The sequence below is a fragment of the Jatropha curcas genome, chromosome 10 (genome assembly GCF_041381405.1).
Source record: "Jatropha curcas cultivar XTBG-Jc1 chromosome 10, XTBG_Jcur_1.0, whole genome shotgun sequence".
NCBI classification, from domain to species: domain Eukaryota; kingdom Viridiplantae; phylum Streptophyta; class Magnoliopsida; order Malpighiales; family Euphorbiaceae; genus Jatropha; species Jatropha curcas.
Genome location: NC_143160.1, coordinates 13100595 through 13127117, shown reverse-complemented (window position 1 = coordinate 13127117; position 26523 = coordinate 13100595). Strand labels below are relative to the sequence as shown.

The 26523-nt window shown below is 30.8% G+C and overlaps 3 protein-coding genes across 3 annotated transcripts; 1 reads left to right on the top strand and 2 right to left on the bottom strand.

Moving 5' to 3' along the window:
* Window positions 1–360: 360 nt before the first annotated feature.
* LOC105629075 (Peroxidase superfamily protein) lies at window positions 361–2191 on the bottom strand. Its single transcript, XM_089715629.1, has 3 exons — window positions 1844–2191; window positions 1409–1754; window positions 361–802 (listed from the first exon to the last, which is right to left on the bottom strand). Exons 1-3 carry the CDS (start codon window positions 2186–2188, stop codon window positions 390–392), a joined length of 1104 nt encoding a protein of 367 aa, XP_089571755.1. The 5' UTR covers window positions 2189–2191; the 3' UTR covers window positions 361–389.
* Window positions 2192–13412: 11221 nt separating this feature from the next.
* GSO1 (Leucine-rich repeat transmembrane protein kinase) lies at window positions 13413–17878 on the top strand. Its single transcript, XM_012210574.4, has 2 exons — window positions 13413–17229; window positions 17311–17878. Exons 1-2 carry the CDS (start codon window positions 13710–13712, stop codon window positions 17679–17681), a joined length of 3891 nt encoding a protein of 1296 aa, XP_012065964.2. The 5' UTR covers window positions 13413–13709; the 3' UTR covers window positions 17682–17878.
* Window positions 17879–19086: 1208 nt separating this feature from the next.
* On the bottom strand, window positions 19087–22449 carry LOC105629058 (excitatory amino acid transporter). Its single transcript, XM_012210573.4, has 3 exons — window positions 22278–22449; window positions 22065–22202; window positions 19087–19331 (listed from the first exon to the last, which is right to left on the bottom strand). Exons 1-3 carry the CDS (start codon window positions 22366–22368, stop codon window positions 19315–19317), a joined length of 246 nt encoding a protein of 81 aa, XP_012065963.1. The 5' UTR covers window positions 22369–22449; the 3' UTR covers window positions 19087–19314.
* Between the last annotated feature and the right edge of the window lie 4074 nt (window positions 22450–26523).

Sequence of the window (26523 nt, the reverse complement as noted above, 5' to 3'; positions counted from 1 at the left end):
AATATTTTTTTATTTTAATATTAGCTACGATTTGAAATTAGGACGATGTTGTTACTAAAGTTGAAATTCAAAGTACTAGAAGGAGAAAGTTAGATCTCGGGTACAAGATTTTAGCCAAGTACTATGCTTAATATACACGAGAATACATTAATCATTCAAAAAATTCAATACTAAAAAAATTGAAGTGAAGAAATGAGAGGCCATATAGTATTTTGTTCAAACAAGAGTACCCAAAAAAAGGATCTCATGTATGTCAACATATAATTAATTGTGAAGCAAAATTTCTATTTATGTGAATAAACCAGAATAGAAAGTCACCAAAACACTGGACAAAAGAGATATAGAAGCAAGAAACCTCATTACACCATGAAAAAAAAGAAAACAAAAGGCTAGTAACTATTAGAGTTAACAGAGGAGCAAACAGTTCTAACTTCACCATCATCTTGAACAGAAGGGACAAGAATATTGCCAAGCTTAGCCATGGAAACACCAAACTGGTAATGGAAAACTGAGGGAGCAGAAGCTAATGTATTAACAAGAGGAGCAGTTCTTGGATCAGAGAATAGCAATTGGTCTGAGGAGATAAGTCCCATATTTCTTTGGAGGTTCTTGAAGTGCTCAAGATCAAAAGTGGTTGGAGTTGTAGCATCAAGATCCACATATTCTGATGCCCATCTGCATTTTCTTACCAAGAAGTTCAAATACTTTTCGTCAAGAGATGGGTCTGCCTTGCCACTTCCTTCAAAGTTGTAGAGCCTATGTTGTATTGAACCACATGTAGTCCTCCCAATTGTATGCGCACCTAATTAACAGAGAGAAAATTCTCATGTCTAATTAAATTTGTAATCAACTTAATCAATTGAAAGCTATCTTATACAATGAGGGAGCAAGGATTGAAGACTAATTAAAGGGGTAAAATAATTTTTTAAAAGTTAGGAGGTACAAATATAAAAAGTTAACTTACTACAAGTACGGGTGTAAATGACCCAAATTGGGTCGCGAGTTATTCGAGCTTGACTCATGAAAGGTTCTAAAAAGTTCAGCTCTGAACGAACTCGAGCCGATTCGTTAACAAATGAGTTAAGTTTGAGTCTAATGATGTTCAATTCGAAAGTTCGTCGATTCTTATCAAACTTATATATATATATATATATTTATTTATTTATTTTAGATTTATGCGAGCACGGAGCCTCGAGCCAAGCTCGAGTTTAAAATTGTTTGAATTGAACTTGAGCTTTAAGTCAAATTCAAGCTTAAAATTTTCAGACTCGTCAAATATCGAGCAAGACAGATTCAAGCTCGGCTCCGCTCATTTTGATTGAGTTCTCAAAACTTTTTTTTTTTTAAACAAAACCAGCCCATGTATATATATCTATAAATAAAAATGTGCATTTGGTTGTGAAATTACCTGAAAGAACAACCAAATCAAGCACGTTAAGGCCCTGAGATTGGTAGAACTCAATCAAACTAGTAATGCTCTCCCGACCCATCGGCACAGTTAGATCAGCTTCCTTAGCAAGAGAAACTTTGCCATCTTTCCTTCCATAATTCACCATCCAGTATGGACCTCCAAGAAGAACAGTAGCATCTCTACTGGCTGCTGCTAGAATGTCTGCACAAGACACAGTTTTTGGGCATTTCTTCTCAATCTCTGCTTTTATATCATCAATTATTTCAAACCCTCTAAGGCTTTTGCTTGCATTTGCTGTCCTTTCACTTCCTTCATGGTTTAACAAAATGGAGGCATCACAACCCTATATATAATTAATTAAGAACAATCAAAAGAGTTAAATAATGGTATATATAATGTCTGAACAATCAATCATCACTTCTTAGTTCTTACCCTAACAGCACAATCATGGAAGTGCAAGCGAAGGAGACTGGCAGCAAAAGTATAGTCCTTCTTCACCCATTCTTTAACTTTCCTATTGATAATGGCTTCAGCTTGTGGACAGCTTTTATGATAGTAAACAAAAGATAACAAATCATCATCTGAAGATAGATCAAGCAATGTAGGAATGGTGAGGAATGGTCCTTCTCCTTCATTTTCATTGTTACTGTTATTACTTTCATCGTCCTGGTATTCTTCTTTCTGTTCTGATTTTGCGGGGTTGTAATAATAATTTGAGGCTGAAATCAAATGAAAAGACAAGAGGAGAAAGAGAAAGTAGAAGATGAGAGAATTCATGATTTCAGAAATTAATTAAGATACAAAAAATTGGAGTTATGATAGAGTTTCTTCAAGTTTTGATTTATATAATATATGGGTTAGCTATGAATTGAAGGATCATGTAATGACATATATATATATATATATATATATATATATATATATATATATATATATATATATTTTTTTTTTTTTTTTTTTTTTTTATTAGGTGGAGAACTACGTGAGAGGCACTTTCCTGTAAACATGGAGTGACATGCCACCATGTAGAGTTTGGTTAAGGATACATTTGACTGTTGTATTTAAGAAAAAAAAAAAAGAAGTTGACTTGTATTATTATTTTCTTGCTCTTTTATTTTCAAATTTATTCAGTGTTATGGATTTTTATGGTATTTATTTATAAATTAATATGTTTTAATTTAAAATTTTTAAAAAATTTAAAATTTTATATAAACCAAAATTCATTTGGAATTATATCTTGTTAATTTTAAAGATTTTATAAAGTAAATTAAATACTATAAAAGTTTGTTAAATTTGCAAATGAACTCTAAAATTAAAATTATTGTGAATTTGACTTGACTCCGATTAATTAATTTTATAAATGAATATTTGGTACAATAGATGATAGGGATCTCAATTAGTGGGTCTCTTGGAGGCCCATTAACCATTAGGTCTTTTATTTAGATAAATATCTTCTTCTTATTTATTTATTTATTTATTTTTGAATGCTTCATTTAAATAAAGTTATAACGTAATTTTTGTAAGCCCTGTATATTTAATAATGTATTTAAAGGGTTTCAAACCTCAATAATAATGGAAAAAAAAAAAAAGCTAAACATATTACTAAAAATAAAAGGCTTAGTTATAAATTTAGTCTTTGATCTCTTCAAAAATTTTTATTTCAGTGTTTCAACGGAAAACGTTTGCAATAAAGTTTTTAAACCGATAAATTTTTTTCAATCAGGTGTCTCCTTCCTACATGGCTGGTCAAAAACAAGAATAGCACTTGTGAATCCACTTAATTTTAAAAAATTTATTGAGCAGGACAATTTATGGTATGACAGATAAGATTTGACATGTCAAACAGGTTTAGGGTAAAAACCTAAAGACAAAATTGCCCTTACTGGGTAATCAAGTAGTTGAGAATTCATGGAACTTTTCTGGTGAGAGCAGCAGTGTTGAATCTTTGAATGATAAAATTTTCAAATGTAGTTCGGATCTTAGAGTTTGGGATAGCAGGCATTTCGGAAATGTTAGTTCTCAATTAATATCTTTGCGAAGTGAAATGGTTATTCGACAGAAAATTTGACAGGCAGCTGATTGTATATATCGAGAAGCAGAAGGAAGCAGAAATTCAACTAGCTAGGGAGAAAAGTACGTGGGCCCAACGCTCTAGAATGTCATGGCTTAAAGAAGGGGATAAAAACACTTCATTTTTTTTTTTTTTATTCCGAGGCTAATTTCAGGAGAAAAAGAAATTCTATTTTCAAAATGAATTATGATACAGGGAAAATTTTTTAGGAGGATGATATAACTCGGGTTATGATAGAGTACTTTGTTAAATTTTTTTATTTTTTTACTGCACGTCAATCAGATTACAATGATGTTTTAGAAACAGTAAAAAAGAAGATTGGATCTAACCGCGAGTTAGAAACCAAGCTAATTTGATGTATGGTCTGATTTTTTAAAAACATTAGATCTCATCTTTTGGTTTTGGTTAAGTAACTGAAACTTAAACTCTCATTTTCTCTCGAATGGGGCATAAAAGTCTTTTTCTTCAGAAGGCATGTGATTTTCACATGAAAATATTCTAACTCCACATACTCAAAGTCATCTTAGCACATCAGCAATGAAAGAATAATTCTCATACTATCCTTGTAAGAGCATCTCTAACGCAATTATGGATTGCAATTGATGTGTCTTAATAAATAGAGATTATGGATGGTAATTTGGCTTAATGCATATTTGTAAATGTTAGATTTTAAAAATAACTCTTCAATGCATGAAGAAGAAATCATTTTTAGTGCAAGAAAAAATGAATGAATAGGAAAAACAGAATAAAAAACTGAATCATGTTGTTTAACAAACCCACTGAAAACAGAGAGCGTAATGGACAGTATCGCTTTTGTTTTTTGACACATTAGACTCACAGGTTAAACTGACAATAGGAGTGGAGAAGTTTTTTATTTTTTAACTTTCAATTTTTCAAACGTGACAAATAAATTAAAACAATCCATGGTTGCATTGGAGATGCTCTAAGATTTTCAACGAGAGATGTGTGCATAAAATATTTAATTGATAAAATTTTTATTATTTAAACACTTAATTACAAAACTTTTTCATTCTTGCCACAACTAGTTCCTTTCTAAAAATTTTATTAAAGCTTAGATATGCATAACATTCTTTAAACCCTAAAAAAGTCATGTCAAGTTCCGGTGCTCATATTACATGTGAACTTCGGAATCATACTCAAGCAAACAGGTCATCACCCTCCACATCCAGACCATCCAAGCTGCTTATTTGTTTTATTAATTTTTTTTTTACTGATATTTTCTTGGTTTCGTATTTGCATCTGTATTTATGTATTATGTAAACTTTGCATCACGATTTGCGTCTCAGATTTGAATACCTGTCCCAAGTTTTATGGGTTTATAATATTGTCTGCAATTGGTCTTGAGTCTCTTTTGAATTTATAATCAACTCCCTCCGTCCCAAAAAACAAAAAATAATAATAATTTCACTTTTCATGACAGGTTTTTCAAAAAATAATAATCTCATTTCCATTTTGGAAATGATCTTTTTGTTAACTTTCCTATAATACCTTATAATATAATTTGTGCTGATAATAATATACATAGAATCACTAAATATTTAGTCAAATATAAATATAAAATAATACTTTTTCCGATCAAAATATAAGTCGTTTAAGGTTTTTCCACGGATTAAGAAAGTAATTAATTCTCCTAAATTATAACAAAATTAAGGGTAATTTGAACAAATTATCTTTTATCTTAAAACCAATAGTAGTTATTAAATTTAATATAAATAAGGGTAATATTCAAAACACATCATTTATTACTCTTTAAAATACTCAAAACGATTTATATTTTGAAATATGGGAAGTATAAAGTAATTGAAACTTGTGCTGAGATATTAATTTTTGGCTTCATCTATTGTTTCACTCTCAATTTTAAATTTTATTGCAATTTTACTCCGATTTGACCTTTATATCAATTTCACTCTGAACTTTGACATTTTGTTACGATTTCACTATAATTTGACCTTTATACCAATTTCACTATGAACTTTGACATTTTGTTGCTATAACACCCTAAATTATAATTAGAATTTAAATTGTAAATAAAAAATAGGTCCACACTTGATCTTGGACTTAGTTTAACTTCATACATTTGTACGAGCGAAAGAATTTGGATTAATAGCACAAACAATCTCTATTATTATTTTAAATATTTTTAAATTGTTTTTTAATTGATAATAAATAACATTTAAAAATTAATTTTTTTAATACAAACCCTTTTTTAAAAAAAAAATCGAATATAAATATTATTATGGTTTGATTTTAATATAAATTTTAAAATAATTATAAAATCTAAATCAAAGCTTCTATCAATGTATTTGACTTCTAAATTATTAGAAATTGTAACATTTTTTTATCAATATAGAATATAAGATATAATTATATTCTATTTTTTTAAAAAAAATACATTCATATATCAAAAAATTAATTGTTAAATATTATTTATTATAAAGTAAAAAAACAATCTAAAAATATTCAAAATAATAATAGAGATTATTCATATTATTAACCCATACTCCTTCATTGACACAAATATATTTAGTTAATCTAAGTCCAAAGTCAAAAGTCAACTTATTGTTTATTTACAATTTAAGTCCTAATTATAATTTATAATGCTATTGCAATAAAATACCAAAGTTCATGGTAAAAATTGGTATAAAGATCAAATTGGAGTGAAATTACAATAAAAGATTAAAGTTCAAGCTGAAATTAACATAAAGATCAAATCAGAGTGAAATTAAACAAAATCTAAAGTCGATGGTGAAACAATATATTAAACCTTAATTTTTTATTGAAAAAGATTCTTCATATAAGAATATATATGGAAAAAGAAGAATAAATATTATGGTTGAACTAATTTAACTATCTATTCTCAATCTATGTCAAAAAGAAGTATAACTATTTTTCTAGAACGACTGAGTAATATATAATGGCGTATTTAAAATCGTATGGGTGTAAAAGAATTTGTAGCACTACTGAACGTTGAGCACGATAAAAAGAGAAAAACTTCAACGTCACATTGTAATTATTTTGAATGGTATAAAGTTTAGGCCCAATGTATAAATTTATCCCTGTATTTTACTTAGAAATTCATCGAATTTTCAATTTTACTTTGATCGATTGAACATTTTATCTTAAAATTTTACATATTAAATATTTCAATTTATAAAATGATCTCATTGAATACTCCTATTTATAAAATTAAATTAATCTAATAATTATTAGACAGTTAAAAATTATTTAAATTATTATTTTAAAAATTATACTAACCACTTATTAAATTAATATTTTGTATATAAAAATTAAAAATTATTATTAGTGTAAATAGATGTACAATATTACTAAATTCATGTCTTTGCATACAACAGGTGTTCCATAAAATTTAGGAGTCACAATTTTATTTATAAAATATATTATGGAACTGAGTTGAAGAATTGCAGTTTAGTCTATTCACACTTGGGCTTGACAGTTGCCGTCCAATTTTTGGATAGATAATGACCTTCGGCCATAGGTCCATGACACGACATCAACTATAGACCATATGGCACATTTGTATTAAACAACAAATAAAAAAGCATCATACCTAGTTTGAAAACCTGCACTTTTCTAATGTAATAATAAGTCCTGTTACAACTTCTCATGGTCACTCTTTCCCTTTTTTATTTAGTTTTTATAAATAATTTTTAAATTTATTTACAGATTTGAGTTATTGTTAATCATATATTAAGATTTATTATTGTTCATATATTGATATTTTATCCTCAGATATAGTTCTAAGTTATAATTATCACTATTATGGTGATTTTGTTTAGCATTTTTATTATTTAGATAGTCATGCAGAAAAAAATACAAATCTCTTTTGCAATAGAAAGAAAAAATTTGAAGATAATCAAATTGGACTTGTAGAAAGACCATGGAGTCGAACAATGACCATAAATAGTGCCCAAGTGAGGCAAGTGATCTCCTATAGCACAATATTATGTTCTGTCAACTCAATCAGATACTTTAAATCAAGATTGTGGTTTTTTATTCTTTGTATAAGTGATTTATTATTAAGCTTCCTATACAAAAATATAGAAACATATTAATTTGTATTTCATATCTGAATATAGTTTCCAATTAATGAAATTCTAGTTTGATAAAAAAAACTCTTAATATTAATTTTAATTATCTTTGTTTTTTTGAATTATATACGGTAAATTTTCTATACTCTACACTATTGACAAAGTTACAGCGGTTTAAAAGCTCGTCAGTGCAATACAACCCACTAAAAAACACAAATATAAATTGAAATTAAACATTACGTTATGTTATTACAATCGAATCCGGGACCAAAAGTCCCAGGGCGTCACCATTACAGACTAGGGTAGGTGATCATTTGCTTTAATTATCTTTGTTTCATCATCATCATCATCATCTAGGCCCTAATAACATAGGTTATTAGGGTGTGATGGTCATAAACTACCAATATTATCAAAAAATCATATTTTCAAGCTCAGCAAAAACTTCAATATATATATATTAAATAATTCATACCACAAACATAATGGAAAAAAAGGTACAACCAAAGCTTAAAAAATATTTTACAAAATTAATTCAAAATTTGAATATGTGATATATTTGGTTTTATATATAGTCTAATTATTTCAATAACATTTTACAGACAGACATACGTTTTGATAAATAAAACGAAAGAGAGTTTGAATTATTTTTTTATAAAAAAATAGATATTTTAAAATACTAATTTAAACATGTATCATAATTTAAATGCTAAAATAGAAATGCAGCCATAAAGTTTTATCTATTTATTTACTTATTTTTTTTCTATAATTTTGGGCTGTTCAACAACAGTTTTTCAACTAACTTTTAGGATTTTGATCAAGTCAAAACACCACGTTTAGCATTTAGCTTTTAATTAAATTTTTTGATAACTATATCCATTGTTTTTTTCCTTCGAATTCAGATATTAAACAATTAATGTCATTCTTTATCATTTTAAATTAACCAGTTATTTTTATCGAATATTCTTAATTTAAACAGCTAACAGCTACTAAAACAATTAATATTTATGAATAGACCCTTGTCTATATCTAATTTCAGTGCAAATATCCCCACATAATATGAATGATTAATCTTATTTGGTGCGTAACTTCAACTTTTTTTTTTCTTTGGTGGAAGGAAAATTATATACATTTATATAAGTAAATTCAAGAAACTTCAGAAACAATGGCAAAATGAAAAACATTCTAGTAAACTGAATATATATTCATCGTTGGTATCATACACAGAGTCAATAGCTTATTATTGATTAAAAAATTTTGACTTTTATTACCGTTTTATCTATTTTTTAAAAAATATTTGTATTTTTATTTACATCAAATTATCATTATTAAATTTATAGATCGTACACAAGTGTAAGTAAATCTTTCCAAAAATCTAGATAGAAACTTCATGTATATAACACAAAATTTTTTCTTTCTATATGAATGAAAATTTTATATAGTTTTGTTTTAAAAGGTAAGATGAAATGACAGAGACAATAGAAATGCGCTCTCTCTTTTTAATTGAAGACTTCGAATTCGATTATAAAATATAAAATCATTTTTAAACACTCGCATACCAGATGGTTTAAAAAAAAAGAAAGAGAAAGAAAGAAACTGCTTATAGCTTTAGACTAAGTGAAGTTATAATGCAAATTGTATAATGTTTAAAGACTTTTAAGTTACATATTGTTTGTTTGCATTCTCTTGGACTAAGCATCTAATGTTTATTTAGTCTAAATAATTAATAATATTCACATATCTTATGCTTCAGCTAACTCTAAAATTTATAGATCAAGGCATAGTTCAGTACTAAATATATATATATTATCCGGAAATAGATTTGGATTCGAAACTGCCTCCCATAATACTTAAAAAAAAAAAAAAAAGTAACTCTAAAATTTAATTCAATTGACAAATGATTTCTTTTTTGATGTTGATCAGAATTTGATTTTGAAACACGATATATACTTAATAAATTAATTATTAAATGACTATATTAAATATAAATAATAAACCTTAAATTTATTAAAAAAATAGTCCCAATTAATGCTTGATTTTGATATATATAAATAATTGCTTTTACATCATATTATTGACGGTTTGAAACTCGAATAATTATATTTAGCAACCATCAGCTGGAGTCTGATTTTTTTTTTTTTAGTAAATTAGAATGTAATTGGATATTTAAACTCGTAATTTTAAAATTTTATAACAACTTCAGTATCTCTAAATTAAAGTTTATTTATAATTGAATATGATTAATAATAAAAGTTCCTTTTTGAAAAAAAAAAGTTATATAAGAATGCAAAAATAAATTTTAAAATTAACTAAGTGAAACCTTTAATTAGCATCTAATAAATTTTATGAACAGAAATCCTGAATAATCACAGGCTGTCTCTGTTCAATAAATATGATTATGAGCACCAAATTCTTTCAAACAGCCATCAAAAGAGACATGGCTATAGCCAAAATTGTATAAACAACAGCAAATAAATAATTAGGCAATTTAATTTAATTAATAAACATTAAATAAAAGTATAAAACAAAAGATATTTGAAGCCTGTAAAGTTTAAAAAATAATTAATATAAAATTATACCTTTTGGGGTTGAGATTAGGGAAAAGGTGGAACAAAGAATTAGTTCACATGAAGAGATTAAATATAATAAATTAATATCAACAAAAGCATTATTGTCTTACATCAACTTGTGGCTGATAAGGCCTATAGCTATTTGTTTATTTAATTAATTAATATTTAGCAGTCAAAAAATCATTTTAAATCTATAAGATAAGGGATATTTTAGGGTATAAAATAAGACAAAGACAAAGAAGAAACATAATAACTTTTCAAGTTCTTGACACTAGTTCATGAAAAAATTGTGAAGAGATGAGTAAGTTAAATATTTTTATTTTTTTTTATACTTGAAAAGGCTGATAGCTCCACATCTTCAACAAGACGTGAGAAGACTAATCAGGCCACACTTGATTGATGAGATATATATATATATATATATATATATATATATATATATATATATATATAACAAAATGCCTCCCAGCGGTCTCCCATAAAACCGTGGATATTTCAGCGACCATCCTGGATACCTTAGAACATGTTTTACGGCATGGGACCCGGCCAAATGCACAGACAGTCACCATATCTTGCTTCACGACAAGGCCAACCTCCCGCGGTGGCTAGCCGCCCGGGGTCTTGGTAGGGTAAGAGCCAGTATTTCGTCACAGGTCACACTGTGAGAACCCCTACTCAAGATTCCGAATCTCATAGCCATCTTGTCTAACAGGCTCTGATACCAACAAAATGCCTCCCAGTGGTCTCCCATAAAACCGTGGATATTTCAGCGACCATCCTGGGTACCTCAGAACATGTTTTACGGCATGGGACCCGGCCAAATATATATATATATATATATATATATACTTGCATGCATATAGATTTTTTCCCCTTTTTTTTTGTAAAATCTTTTTGCTACATATGCTATATTCACTTCAAGGTAATTTTTTCTTTTCATGTTTTACTCGGGGCCTATTTTACAAAATTAGTTATTTTGATAGTTGTTAGTTGTTTAAGTAGCTTGTAGCGTAGCTTTTTTATAAACTGCTAAAAACTAAATATTATATAGATTAACCTTTTATAAAACATTATCTTAACTTTTAAAAGCTAATTCAAATACTACGTTATTGAACATCATAAATAATAATGTTTATAACTACTTAAAAAGTTCCTGTGGAACCCCATGTTCCATTATACTTGTCACATTTGTAGTTTTAAAGAGCAATAAATTTTTTTTTCTATATCTACCCTTTCTATATGACCAATAATTATTACTTTAATTTAATGATTTTTTTTTAAAAATTAGTATTAAATTAAGAATAATAGAGTCAATTTACTAAATAACTTATTATAATTTTGATAAATTTAATAATTTTTTTTTAAAAAAATATAAATTTCAAATTTGATAAGTATTATTTAACATAAGAAATAATATATATATATATATATATATATATATATATATATTCTCTCGGGTACATTGTTTAATTCTCTATTCAATCACATCAGGCCTATTGAATTTTGTGCACAAGAGTGAAATATTTGAAAATTGTTTACTACAAGATAAGATTTGATTAGACTATAATTTCATTTTTGTTTTCTTCTTATCATAATTGAATAGCCAATTTTGATTCTAGTGGTAGTTGTAGATCAAGGCTAGCTCCAATGGAGAAATAAACGTAATTTTAGCTTAAACTAACATTAATAATAAGCCTTCACATTATATTTTTTTAGTTTTAATTTCATTATTCAAAATGATATGAATTTTTTTCTTTCATTAGAAGATAACGAACTCTATTAACTAGCAATGTTCTATGTCTGGTCTATATGTTTATTTGTAATTTTTGATATTATTATTATTAATAAATTTTATATTTTAAAAAAAATATGCCATCACATAAAATGAAGAATATTAGAAATTCTATAATTTATGAAGTAGGTTTGAACATGATTGTGCAAAGCAAAAGAAGAGTATAAGAAAAATTAGTTATGACTAAACAAATGCCCAATTAATTCCTCATAATTTGAGTGGACAAGGTGTCAAGTAGAGTATTTTGGATTAGGCAATTGGGTTACTTGAACCAATTAAAAGATATAAAAGGCCAAAAAAGGACATTAGGGTTTGGTAGCTCAACCCAATATAAGAATTTAATTATAATTAAACAATAATTAACAACCAACATTATATTATTCTCCTTTGAAAGTTGATGATAATGACACAAAAGCCTTTAACCAAAATATAAGAATATAAATGTATAAAATGTTACTCCCTCCGTCAATAAATATAAATCATTTAACATTTTTACATAGTGATTAAAAAAATAACGGACTCCTAAAATATAACAAAATATTTAATGATTTAACTAAATTACTTTTTTATCTCGCGTATTAATAATTAATTTATTATATATATATATATATATATATATATATATATATATATATATAAGAAAATTGAAAAAAATGATTTATATTTGTAGATAAAAAAATTACTATAAAACGACTTATATTTATAGACAAAGGGAGAGTAATTGCTTATAGAACAAACATGCAATTGGGACAGATATTTGGGTATTACGTGAGGAATGACAACTTTGAGTTTATAAAACATTTTAAATTACAAATATATAGGGAATTAAATTAGAAATCTAACCCCTCACTTTCTTATTAGGGTTTGAATAATTTAGCTAATACACTATAACAAGCAAACCCACATCAATCATCTTTTTCTTTTGTCTGTCATGTAACTACTGTACCTTCTCCATACGTAATAAATATCTTCATCTTCTTCAATCAAACCCACCCACCAACCACTCTCTCCAGATATTCTTTTTCCTTTCTTTCTAGCAAAATGTTAATGGAGTCAAGACGGACACACGGGCTAATAGGAGCCAACATCTCCCAAAATTTACTAAATATGGAGTTCTTTTAGTGGAGTCTTATATTTATTTTTTCTAAAATATTATAATAAATTTAATTGTATATCCAACAATCAATTTACGTGTTTAATAATTCTATCCATATACCTAATAAAATATTTAGATTGAAATCTTTTTATTTTGATTATTATCCATATTGATTTTTGTTTTTTGATTTTTTTTATTACTATAAAAAAACTATGATTATTTTTTTATTATTTAATAATTCGGAAAAGAAAAATAAAATTGTATGAGAAAATACACAAATTATTTTAACCATCAATCCCGTTTTCAATTATTCCATTATATTAATATTTAATGTTAATGACCATCAAAAAGCAAAATCAATACAACCAAACAAATTTCTCATTCCTCTGGATATATTTTGACTTTCTTGTTTATATTTACTCTCATTTCTCGAACTTTTCCCATCTCTGACCCGTTTTGACCTTCTCTTTCATTTAATCCTGCATGCCACCTTCTATACTGTCTCCGACCTCAATAGAACAGTCCAGTAGTATATATATTCTCTTTTATGGCATAAAATATATTCATTGACCTTCTCTTATCTCTTATTGTCACCCTTTTTAAGGCCTCTTATTTAAAACGCTCTGCAAATTTATACCAACTTCCAACACACCGTAATCAATAATCAAGAAACCTCATTTTAAGCTCCATGAACTCCTTCACATGCAATCCACCGCCATGAATAAAAACTTACACTTGCATGTCTTTATAACCCATCTTCAGTCCCTTTTTTCTTTATTTGGTTACTCTTTTTCACTGAAGAAGACAGACATGGCTTGTATTAAGCAGGTTCTATCTGTTCTTAATGTTCTTCTTCTAATGCATTCTTTGTTCGGTTTTGTTATTTGTCAAAGTAATGAATTTTCAGTTCTTTTGGAAGTGAAAAGATCTTTTACCGAATACCCACAAAATGTTTTGCATGATTGGAATGAAAGCAGCCCAAATTTTTGTACATGGAATGGAGTTACTTGTGGGCTCATGAACAACTCGGTTAATGACTCGGTTAGAGTTGTCAGTCTAAACTTATCTGATTCTTCATTATCTGGTACAATATCACCTTCTTTGGGTCATTTACAGAACCTAATCCATCTTGATCTTTCTTCTAATAATCTCATGGGTCCCATCCCAACTGCTCTTTCAAATCTTTCTTTATTGGAATCTTTGCTTTTGTTCTCAAACCAACTCACTGGTTCCATTCCAACTCAACTCGGTCGACTCAGTAATCTCCGAGTCATGAGAATCGGTGATAATGGACTCACTGGACCTATTCCTACTTCTTTTGGTAAACTTACGAATTTGGTGACTCTTGCTTTGGCCTCGTGCAGCCTATCTGGTCCAATACCTCCTCAACTCGGTCAACTCACCCGAGTTGAAAATTTGATCCTGCAACAGAACCAGTTAGAGGGACCGATTCCTGCCGAGTTAGGGAACTGTTCAAGCCTTACAATCTTTACAGCAGCTCTCAACAATCTAAATGGATCAATCCCAGTGGAAATGGGTCGTTTACAGAATCTTCAACTCCTAAACCTGGCAAATAATAGTCTTTCTGGGGAGATTCCCAGTCAACTCGGTGAACTGAGTCAACTCGTTTATCTGAATTTACTTGGTAATAATCTTGAAGGAGCTATTCCAAAGTCTATGGCTAAACTGGGTAATCTTCAGAATCTTGATTTGTCTATGAATAAGCTGACCGGAGGCGTGCCAGAGGAGTTTGGCGATATGGGTAATCTTGTTTACTTGGTTTTATCAAACAACAATCTTTCTGGTGTCTTACCAAGAAACATATGCTCAAATGCTACTAATTTGGAGAGTTTAATGTTAGCAGAAATTCAACTTTCTGGACCAATTCCAAAAGAATTAAGCCTTTGTAAATCCCTGCAACAGCTTGATTTGTCCAATAACACACTTAACGGGTCAATACCCATTGAAATTTTTTCACTACCTGAATTGGCCTATCTTTATCTCCATAACAACAGTTTAGAGGGTTCAATATCTCCTTTAATAGCAAATCTCTCCAACCTCAAGGAGCTTGCTTTATATCACAACAATTTTCGAGGTAATCTGCCAAAAGAAATTGGAATGCTGAGCAATTTGGAAATTTTGTATCTTTATGACAATCAGCTATCAGGGGAAATTCCAGTGGAGATTGGAAATTGTTCAAATTTGGAAATGGTGGACTTTTTTGGAAATCGTTTTAGTGGAGAAATACCCATTTCAGTTGGGAAGTTAGAAAGATTGAATTTGCTCCATTTGAGGCAAAATGAGCTAGTGGGTAAAATTCCTTCTAGTTTGGGTAACTGTCATGAACTGATAATTCTTGATTTGGCAGATAATGATCTTTCTGGTGGAATTCCTGAAAGTTTTGGATTCCTTCAGGATTTGGAACAGTTGATGCTTTATAACAATTCTCTTGAAGGTAAAATACCTGATTCACTTACCAATTTAAAAAACTTGACCAGAATCAATCTGTCTAAAAACAGATTGAGAGGTAGCATTTCCGCATTATGCAGCTCGAGGTCCTTTCTATCATTCGATGTCACAGATAATGCATTTGAGCATGAAATTCCTCCCCAGTTGGGGAATTCACCTTTCCTTGAAAGGTTAAGATTAGGAAACAATAATTTTTCAGGGAGAATTCCCTGGACATTGGGGAAAATTCTCCACTTATCGCTATTAGACCTATCAGGAAATAAGCTTACGGGTCCAATTCCTGTTCAGCTTATGTTGTGTACTAAATTGACCCACATTGATCTGAACAACAACCTTCTTTCTGGGTCTATACCACTGTGGCTTGGCAGGTTGCCCTTGTTGGGGGAGCTGAAGCTTTCCTCGAATCAGTTTTTTGGACCTATTCCTGTGGAGTTGTTTAATTGTTCAAAACTTTTGGTGCTTTCTCTTGATGGTAATTTACTGAATGGAAGTCTTCCTGCTCAGATTGGAAAACTGGAAGTGCTTAATGTGCTTAATCTTAACCATAATCAATTGTCAGGGCCAATCCCTCAGATGATTGGTAAGCTAAATAAATTGTATGAACTTAGGCTGTCTAATAACAGCTTTAGTGGTGAATTACCGGTTGAGCTTGGACAAATGAAGAATCTTCAAATCATGTTGGATCTCAGCTACAATAATCTTTCTGGTCAAATCCCGCCTTCCATTGGAACATTGTCCAAACTTGAAGCTCTTGTTCTGTCCCACAATCACCTTGTTGGAGAAGTCCCTGTACAAGTTGCAGAAATGAGCAGTCTAGGCAAACTCGATCTATCTTTCAACAATCTTCAAGGGAAATTAGGCAAGCAATTCTCACACTGGCCAGCAGAGGCATTCCAGGGAAACTCGCAACTTTGTGGGAGTCCTCTTCATCAATGTGATGAGTTTGGTTCTGGTAATCAAAGGTCTGGCCTAAGCGAATCAACTGTGGTAGTAATCTCAGCTTTTACTACCTTAGCTGCAATTGCTATACTTGTACTAGGACTTGCTCTTTTCTTCAAACACAAGCGAGAGTCTCTCAGACGAGGAAGCGAATTAAGCTGCATTTACTCTTCTACTTCTTCAAAAGCACAGCGGAGACCACTTTTCCAAAATGGCAGCACTGCAAAGAGAGATTTCAGATGGGAAGACATTATGGAAGCTACAAAAAATTTAAGCGATGAGTACATAATCGGCTCAGGGGGATCTGGAACAATCTACAAAGCTGAATTGCACACTGGGGAAATAGTAGCAGTCAAGAGAATACTGTGGAAAGATGATTTTCTCCTTAACAAAAGTTTCACAAGAGAAGTAAAGACACTTGGGAGAATTAGGCACAGGCACTTAGTGAAGTTGCTCGGATATTGTACTAACAAGGGAGCAGGTTCTAATATGTTGATATACGAGTATATGGAGAATGGAAGCGTATGGGATTGGCTGCATCAACAACCAGTTAACAGCAAGAAGAAGAAAAGCCTGGATTGGGAGGCGAGGTTAAGGATAGCTGTCGGATTAGCTCAGGGAGTAGAATATCTCCACCATGACTGTGTCCCAACTCTAATCCACAGAGATATCAAATCGAGCAATGTATTACTTGATTTGAATATGGAAGCCCATTTGGGGGATTTTGGATTGGCAAAGGCACTTGTGGAGGATAATGACTCTAATACAGAATCAAATTCCTGGTTCGCTGGTTCATATGGCTACATTGCTCCAGGTATTGCAATAGATTCCCTTGACTTCATTTCCTTCATATCCATATTTATGTATACATTATTAACATTTGGTGTGTTCACAGAGTACGCATACTCGCTCAAGGCGACAGAGAAGAGTGATGTTTATAGCATGGGAATCGTGCTGATGGAACTTGTGAGTGGAAAAATGCCAACAGATGCATCATTTGGTGTTGAGATAGATATGGTGAGATGGGTAGAGAAGCAAATGGAAATGGAAGGGTGTAGTCGCGAAGAGTTGATAGATCCTGAATTGAAACCATTATTACCAGGTGAAGACGCTGCAGCATATCAAGTGCTTGAAATTGCTTTGCAGTGCACTAAAACTAGCCCACGAGAGAGGCCATCATCGAGGGAAGCCTGCGATCTGCTCCTGCATTTGTTCAACAATAGAATGACAGATTTTGAGAAGATGAATATGGATGCTTATAAATAGTTGTTGAAAATTATTATTTTGAGTGAAGTTGAAGTTTACAATAAGACCTCTAATTAGTTCTCTAGATCCTACGCTAACTTCACAGTCTTGTTTTGATTATGTTGTCTACTCAGGAAAAGAAGAGTAGAAATTGTTATCATTATTTGGTGTATCTATATTTACTAGCATTGAGGAATTGCACAAGATTTTCTCTTTAACATGTGGATAATCTGAACATTTGTTTTAAAGAATTTACTTATTTCGAAATTTTTTAGCTTTTGTTTAGGTGCTCCAGTACTAATCCTGCCAAAAATTAATGGAAAACAAGCACTCTTCCTTCTTTTATACAGGAATAATTAAATTTTCACCAAGATTTAAAAAATGATTAACCAACTTTGTTTATCTTGTTTTCCCTAATTTACTCCTAATATCTCGTTAATTCCACATCTATGTTAATTCCACATCTAATGTCAAATATACGTCTAAAATTTCGTTCTAATCTTGATGCAAAAAGGAAAAGTTTATACCCTGAAATTTAAAGGGAAATGCTTTTTAGTTATTGTTTGAAAAAATTGTATAAAAATATAAAAACTTATGCTTATTTAATCTTCCAACCATATTTGGTTATTAAAAACGTATTTTAAATATAACACAATTTTTTTAAAATTCGGATGAAATACATAAGGATTCCTCTCAATATGCTTAACCAAAAAATTTGTGGTCATTTTATGTTCAAACAATTTTAATTAGCGCTCATATCTCCTATAACCACATATTGTTTTTCTTACTTTTCATCATAAATTGATATAAAACAATCCATCCATCTATACTTTTTGTCTGTCATTACCTTGAAAATCCCCCGCATTAAATGCTTCACGAAGGACTAAGACAAAAGTAAGATAGACTTTTCATATAAATATTATTTCCGAAGTTACCAAATTATATAAAATTCTCTGTATAAAAAGAACATCCAAAATATAAATTTTTCCTGTATTTCCTGTATATGTATAAAAGAACGGAGTGAGAGTACAACTTTGTTTCCTTCAACTTGAAATTGGAATGACAATGAAAATAAACTCAAATGAATTTCCAATTAAATATAAGATCTTAGGCTTAATTCAGGGCTCAGACAATTGCTTTGATTTCTGCGCCATTCTCTACTCTACAAAAGTATCTGGAAACTGTTCTAATTATCCACACTTTTATGTCCCAAGGTCTCTGGAGAAATATAGCAAGAAGAAATTGATAATCATTAATCATATTCTACTGCAGCAACACTTGATGATAACCATGACCACATTCTGAATATTATACTCACTTCAAAGTGGTTTAACCTTTGAATAGGTGCACCAGTACTAACCCATGAAAAATTAATGGAAAGCATTTAAAAGTTTGAAGGCGATAAAATTGCGTCAAAAAACAGTACTGAAACAAAGAAAATCACTCAATTGCTTCAATTATTATCTGAGGTGCAGCTTTAGCCATTTCAGTACAAGTTAACAAAAGTTCTAGCAACCTTACATGCTCAGCAACAGAGAATAAAAAAAGAACCAACAAGTGTATATAGCCCATGATAAATGTCATTCAGAGGCTACAATTTTCCAGAAAGAGGAACCCCTTGTCCAAAAAGTTGCAAAGAGAATCAACACGTAAGCTAATCATCATCTTCATCTGAAAAAGGAAACCAAAAGTTATATCTAAAAATCTAGTTCATGTCAACACAGGGAAATATGGTTTTGAATGCATATGCCAATATCATAACACCAATAAATTATATCAAGTCCAGTCCTGTTATAAGCAAAACTCAAGATAGATGATAAAAGAAAGATAACTGTAATGGACCTCGATCTGTTGGGCACAAAAGTATGTTGGAAATAAAAAAAATAAATAAAGAACAAAGAAACAAGAAACAGAAATTTTGAGAATTCTTTTCTTTCTTTCTTTTTTATTGCAATTACTTGTACTTTTCATACACACCAAAAACCCATTTAAATAGAGAGTATTAAGAGATCATGAGTCATCATTCCCATGTCTATATCTAACAAATTTACTAGCAAAACTTCACTAGAATATCTCAACTAATTGATCCATTATAACTGAAAATAAAAAATAAAAATCTTGAATTATTCTTCAACAATGTAACATAGGTTCATTTTCTTTAGTCCTAAAAAAAGTTCTGACCAGTCTGAATAATTGTAGGTATAACAGTCTCCTAGAGGAAGTTCAAGAAAAATCAACATGTACTGTGAATAATATGTTGCATACCCAGGAACATACATGGGAAGAGGACAATCCAAGCATTAAATTTATTGAATCATAGTTTATTACAAGAAAAGATATGATCCCTCATCATAAAATGAATGCCAAGTTTGTGTATGGCACAAATAGTAAAGGGGAACATAATACATCATTTTCTTTATTTTCAGAAGTTATTCCTCCATCAAAAACAAAGAGACAGATGAGCTTTAATGGTGAATTACTACAATTGGAGAAATTAAAAAGAGGAACAAAAGATGCATTTGCACCGTGATCTATGAACTATCACTGATTTCTGGACAACTGCTATTAAGAATACACCACTAATTTTCAAATAGAAGGAGCAAGCTTACATGTTTTGCATCTTAAGACGGTTCGTGAACATAAACACTACAGCTTATATATCAACATCCAGCAAAATAATAAACTAACAATAAAAAGCACAAAAAAGAAATAAACTTCTTTTTAAAGCAAGAATTTTGCAGGCTTTCTAGCAGCAAAACAAAGCAATTCACTTCCTTTCTTTGTTTCACATGTAAGACAATTTTACAGGCTTGTTTAGTTGCTTGAAACATCATAACATCTAACCCATTATTTGGAATAAATAAGTCCTACAAAATTTTGTGAAATTCATTTAGAAATCCAAAATTTTGTGTTTAGAATGAAAAAGAAAACCGAAGATTTTAGTCTACAAATTCAATTCAATAGAATTAAACATAACTAAACCAATTAAAATAGGTGAACCAAATGAATTCCTCAAAACAAAACAACCATATTTTTTAACAAAACCATCCGTCCTTAACTTTCCAAAATTATTATGTCAATGGAATTTTAGGAAATAAAAGCAAATGAATTTTCAATTCTGAACTTTTTCCAAACATGATTAAGTGGATTTCAATTGAATTAAATATTTTAAGTTAAGTATGCCAAGCAATGAAAATTCATTTGTAAATGAATTGAACCTATAATTTATTTATAAATGCCTGATACAATTTGAATTTATTTATACCAAGCAGGGCGCAAGTCTCAAGGTTTTGCATTTTAATAAGGTGACACTAATATTGAAGCTCACAAATAAGGATAATTTATCCAACTAGGAAATTTATCATGACATAGGAAGCATACGGATGAAAAAAGCAGTATAAGGTTCAAAGGTGTGACAGCCACATGCACTAGCAAATGAAACAATTTCTTTACAATAATTATCAATTAGTAGCAGTAGGACAAAGATATAGATAAAGAGAACTGGTGACATACAATACTCAAAAGAGAGAATCAAAGGTAAATTATTCTTTTAATTTCAATTCTCGACTGTCTAAAATTCAGGGAATAGGATGCAAAGGGAAGACGTTAGGATGGTAGAGTGAAAAAGAAAATCAATAATAACATTGCAATTGAAAGAAGATAGTTAGCAAACTCTATCCACCACATTAGATGTTTAGACTTCTTGTGCATGCTCCCAACTACTTCACAGCTGCACCTTCCAAGTAAAAACTCACTCGTTTGTTAACAACAATGCAATCCTAAATTTCCTTTCCGCATGCGGTAGCCAACATTATTTCCAAATAGTCAAACCAATATTATTTCCAAATATTCAAATGCCAAATACCTTGCTGCATTTTTGCTACATCATCTCATTTTAGTTCTACATTATCACCTCCCAATCTCTCTTTCTCATTCGAATCTCTTTCCGTTATTCCACTTTTCCCCTTCCTCTATAACTATTTCTGTGAAGCAGCCATTATTAAACCATTTCCTTCCACATCATTGGCTGTCATTAGAATATAGATAATAATCTATTTTCACTAATTAGCAAAACCCTATATTAATCAAGATTGTCAATAACCTAATTCCAACAAATTCTACCTTACCTTCTTACAAATACCCCTAATTTATCATTTCAAATTGCAATTACCAATACGGTGATGTGCCAGAGGCAAATGAAAAAATGAAGTATCTAAACGAATACAAAGAGGAAAAACATCATTTTCTTTAATTAGCAAAACCCCTATATTATCAAGATTGTAAAAAAACCTAATTCCAATAAAAATTCTACCATATCTCCTAACGAATACACACAATTCATCATTTCAAATTGCAATTTGAGACGCAAAAGATAAAATAAAGTATGGAAATGATATGAAGTACCAAAGTAACGGCGCTCATTAGCGGCCTTGGCTTTCTCGAGCATCTTATCGAGGTCTTGTTGGAGCTGAGCATCCCATTTCACTAACTGGTTAACAAATACAGCTCCTAATCCCATCCCAATTACATGCTCCCATGGATCTGCATATTCATAAACATTTAATTCAGTTCTTGAAAAAGACAAAAAAATAAAAATAAAAATAGTTAAGAACGTACGGCGCATATAGGGGAGTTTGCGAAGGGCATTAGAATACATCTGGGTGCCCAGTCCTAGCAATGCTCCGATCACCGTCGCACTCAACGCCATTTTTTCTGATCCAAACCTCTCTCTTATTCCCCAGTAATAGAACTTTTCTTTCACAGTACTCTGTGCTGGTTGTATTTACTTGGCTTTTTCCATTTTTTCTTTTTCTTAAATGGTTGTGATCATCAGCCAAACCTACTTGATCTTGCCACGTTGCTCCCTAACTCGTTTTTTCTTTTTATTTTTTATTTTTTTCCCTTTTGAAAAAAAAAATTACAAAACTAAACTGAACGTATGCGTGACCATGGTTCTAGAACTATCGGTTTCTATGTTAAAATTGTTAGATCCGATATAAAAAAGGTGAAATTGAAATCGAACTAATTTTAGACAATTTTGACGACGGTTTTAAAATTGTCCGTTTCAATTTTTTATTGGTTTCAAATTGAAATTAAATAATATATTTTAAACTTTTTAAAATATTTTTTAAAGATTTATAGTTTGAATAAATAATAATAATGATAAATATTACTTTTAAAAAAACTAAACTAATTTAATAATAATTTCTTAAAAATTACTTTAAAAAAATATAATAAAAAAATAAATTAGAAGTTCCTTTAAGAATATGTTTTTCATGAAATCGGAACTATCGATTTTAGTTTTAAAAAATGAAGAACCGAAAGCGAACCCTAAGTTCACGATTTTGATTACAGTTTTAGAATCAGAACTGTTGACCGTGGTTTAGTGCAATTTTAACCAGTTCAGTTTCGGTTCGATTCCGGTTTGAAACCAAAGCATAGTCATCTCTATTCTTAAGCAATAAACTAACTATTGATTTACAAAAATGAAGAAAAAGATTTTGTTTAACCTAAGAAAATAAAATTTCCACATTTTGCAATCAAAACCATGAATAAGAAAAAAGAAAAATAAATATTCCAATAAATTAATCAAATAGTAAGTAAAAACCAAAAATCATATCCATCAAGAAGCCATCAGTTAGTGCTCAAGAAGCTAAATATATATTATATAAGAAATGATCTAGAGATAGAAAGAGAGGTAAAATGAAGAAAAAGGTGGCGAATTTTGGTAAATAACTCCCAAATTTTTTGCCCAATCTAAGAAGAAATGAAGAGGCACTGTGCTTTGAGCACTGATTGTTTTATCGAGCTGTTTGTTTGTGTATGTCTTTGCACTTATTCTTTGCGCTTATCCAGCCATGGCAGATGACAGATTAGAGAAGGAGACGTTGAAGGTAAAGGGGAAGAAAAAAGAGAGAAGAAAGGGAGGTCGATGGTGAAGCAGAGAGAATGTAACATCCTAGTGAGTTGAGTTGAGTCATTTCATAGAGGTAAGTTGAGTTGGGTTGAATCAAACCTTGTTGGGGTAGAATGAGAGTATAAGTGGACTTATGTGAATGTAAAGTTAGGACTTGCTTGCATTAAAACATACAGCTTGGGTATGAAGTTGTAGCCTTTGTACACTTGAGGTACCAATTAGATATGTTACACAGCCAACTCACTTCTTCTAGAGACTACCCGTTCTTATCAGTTCACTTTCCTATTTTCATGTTTATCATTCTCTTCTTACTTGTCCCGCCCATTTTCTTTCCATTGTCAACATAGTTAAGCATTAAGTCAACTGCAAGTAAGTAGAATTCCTTGAAGTGTGATGTTATTTCCTATTTCATTGAGTTATATTGGAGATGAGTTATGAGAATTCTTGTGTATAGGAGAAGAAAGTTCAAAAGTTGCAGAAAAGAGAAGCTAAAACAGAGTCCCAGCTTTTTGAAACCAAGGTTTGATATCTCTTGTTATTTCCCATGTTCTTTGCATGAAAAATTGTGTGGAGTGTTGCTCATGAGATCATATGTTGCTTATTGTGGCGTGAGAGGATTGAAAATGATGTGAAAACAGGGGATGGAATGAGTTTATGAACCAGAGTTTGCTGGAAATTTTACCAGCAACTTCATCTTGATTTTGACCCCAGTAAGTGATGGAATTAGGAATTGTCATAGAAGAGTTATTTGTTCCTTTCTGTGTTAGCTTTACATGGGCTTTTGAATCATTCAATTTGGAGTTAGCTATTGAGAGTTATGGCCAAAAGAATACAGACTGCACAGAATCACGTCGCGCGCTCGCGCATACTGGAAAGCAAGTCGCGCTCGCGATTTCCTATTGCGCGCTCGCGACTTGAGTCAGGTAGCTCTCTGACTCTCAATTGCACAACTCGCGCTCGCGAGGATCACATGCACGGTCGCGACTTTGGCCAGAAGCTCTCTGACTCTCAGTGTGCGCATCTCGTGCTCGCGAATCACACAAGCGCGCTCGCGACTTCATCTCGCGCTCGCGACTTGTGCTGCGCGGTCGCGACTTGCGCCAGAAAACCCTCTGACTCTCAAATGCATTTCTCGCGCTCGCGAGGTTTGAAGATGCGCTCGCGACTTCTCTCTGGGAAGCATCTCGCGCTCGCGACTTGGAATGTCGCGCTCGCGACTGATGCTTTGACACTCTTTTGCCTTTCATTTGCTATGTAATTACATTCCTTTGCTCAACATGCATGCATCCAATCATTTTTCAACAAAAATACAACATAAGAACATGGATGAAAACAACATACAAGCATTCATATGATGTGAAATCAAATCAACATGATGAAATATGAAGTTATGCAACCATTTATGTATTATGGTGTTATATTATTGACATGTACATAATAAGCTCCATTGAGGTTAGGGAGAAACCATGTAGATAAGGCTATGTCGCGACATAGAATAGCAGATCTGCGCCCCATACAGTTTGGAACTCCGGCTACAGGCCGTTGAGTGGATATGATTAAACCGTGCGGTGCAAATCCGGTTAGGGGCACCAAAACGGACATTATTGGCATAGGCGAATCCGGTTCGGGGCCTATAGCATACAGTTTCACCCAGTTTCATACAGTTTATCTTATCACTTAGGTTTCACTATAACCTTATGGAGCCATACAGATATCTTGACATAACATTGCATGAATCATACAGTATACTATACAGCAAGAAAGATCATCAAGTGAAACATGACAGTATCATGATATGTGTGCTTACATTCCATATGCGAGTAAATGTGTATTTATTTCCACATATGTATGTGCTTATATGTTTCTTCATTCATTGTGATATTCACTGAGTTTAATCAAAGTTGCAGAGTTCATACAGTATAAAGAACATCAGGTAAGATCATGAAAGTATAATGTTATATATGCTCACAAGTTTATTTATTTAATTCTTAAGAAGCCATACAGTCATGAGTTGTTATTAATCATAACTTATATGATGTGACTAAAAGGGCATAAGTCATACAGCATAATGAATAGCAAGTAAGACAATGAACATATACTGTTATGTATTCTTACATATTTATTGATTTCATGCAGACAACACAATGAACAGCAGGTAAGACCATGATAGTATCATAATGTGTAATATAAGGTTCATGTAAAGGAGTTATGAGAGAAGTAGATTAATTATGTTTATGAGTTAGAAGTTTATTCGTTGCTACAAAGAGACATTCATGTTAAAATTTACTGATTCTATGAGTATCAATGCTTTATGAAATTGGTATTTGAAGTTAGTTGCCATCGCACTTTGTTTAGTATGTGAAGTATAAGAACCACTGAGTTTTATACTCAGCGCGTCGATTTTTATCACGCGCAGGTTGAAGATCGTGGTTGTTACTTGAAGACTTGAGGAGTACTATCAAAGCAGAAGTGCTTAATTTGGTCATAGTAAATTGAGAGATGTAGAATTAAGATTTATGGCATGTATTAAGAGTTATGGCATGTATAATTCTTTTATTGTTAGAGCTTATGTGATTGTAAATATAAGTGAAACATGTAATTATTTTGGTGTAAGTAGTTGGTGATAAGAATAATATTTATGAAATGATTGAAGATGAAATAGTTTACTATAGTTGATATGATTAGGTCATGAAAACTTGATATAGATTCTGAATGAAATTAATTGCTAGATATTAAATGCTTTTGAGGATTTATATAATTATGTAAAGATATTTATATAAAGGGTTATTGTGTTATGATGATTCTTGGAGATGTTGGAAGTTTAGAGTGTATTTGGGAGTGTTTATATTCATATTTTGCATACAGTATGCTATCAGCATGACAAGATATAAGTGCAACCAGATTGTAGCGTCTCGTCTCGGTTCACTCGGGTTAACGGGTGGACCG

Bases quoted from the DNA above. Each gene is read 5' to 3' on its own strand.
- LOC105629058 (XM_012210573.4), bottom strand. From the start codon at position 22,368: ATGGCGTTGAGTGCGACGGTGATCGGAGCATTGCTAGGACTGGGCACC. The intron at 22,203-22,277 runs GTACGTTCTTAA...ATGAATATGCAG, and splicing joins CAAACTCCCCTATATGCGCC to ATCCATGGGAGCATGTAATT.
- GSO1 (XM_012210574.4), top strand. From the start codon at position 13,710: ATGCAATCCACCGCCATGAATAAAAACTTACACTTGCATGTCTTTATA. The intron at 17,230-17,310 runs GTATTGCAATAG...GTGTGTTCACAG, and splicing joins ATATGGCTACATTGCTCCAG to AGTACGCATACTCGCTCAAG.
- LOC105629075 (XM_089715629.1), bottom strand. From the start codon at position 2,188: ATGAATTCTCTCATCTTCTACTTTCTCTTTCTCCTCTTGTCTTTTCAT. The intron at 1,755-1,843 runs GTAAGAACTAAG...AATTATATATAG, and splicing joins TCCATGATTGTGCTGTTAGG to GGTTGTGATGCCTCCATTTT. The intron at 803-1,408 runs GTAATTTCACAA...TCTGTTAATTAG, and splicing joins TGATTTGGTTGTTCTTTCAG to GTGCGCATACAATTGGGAGG.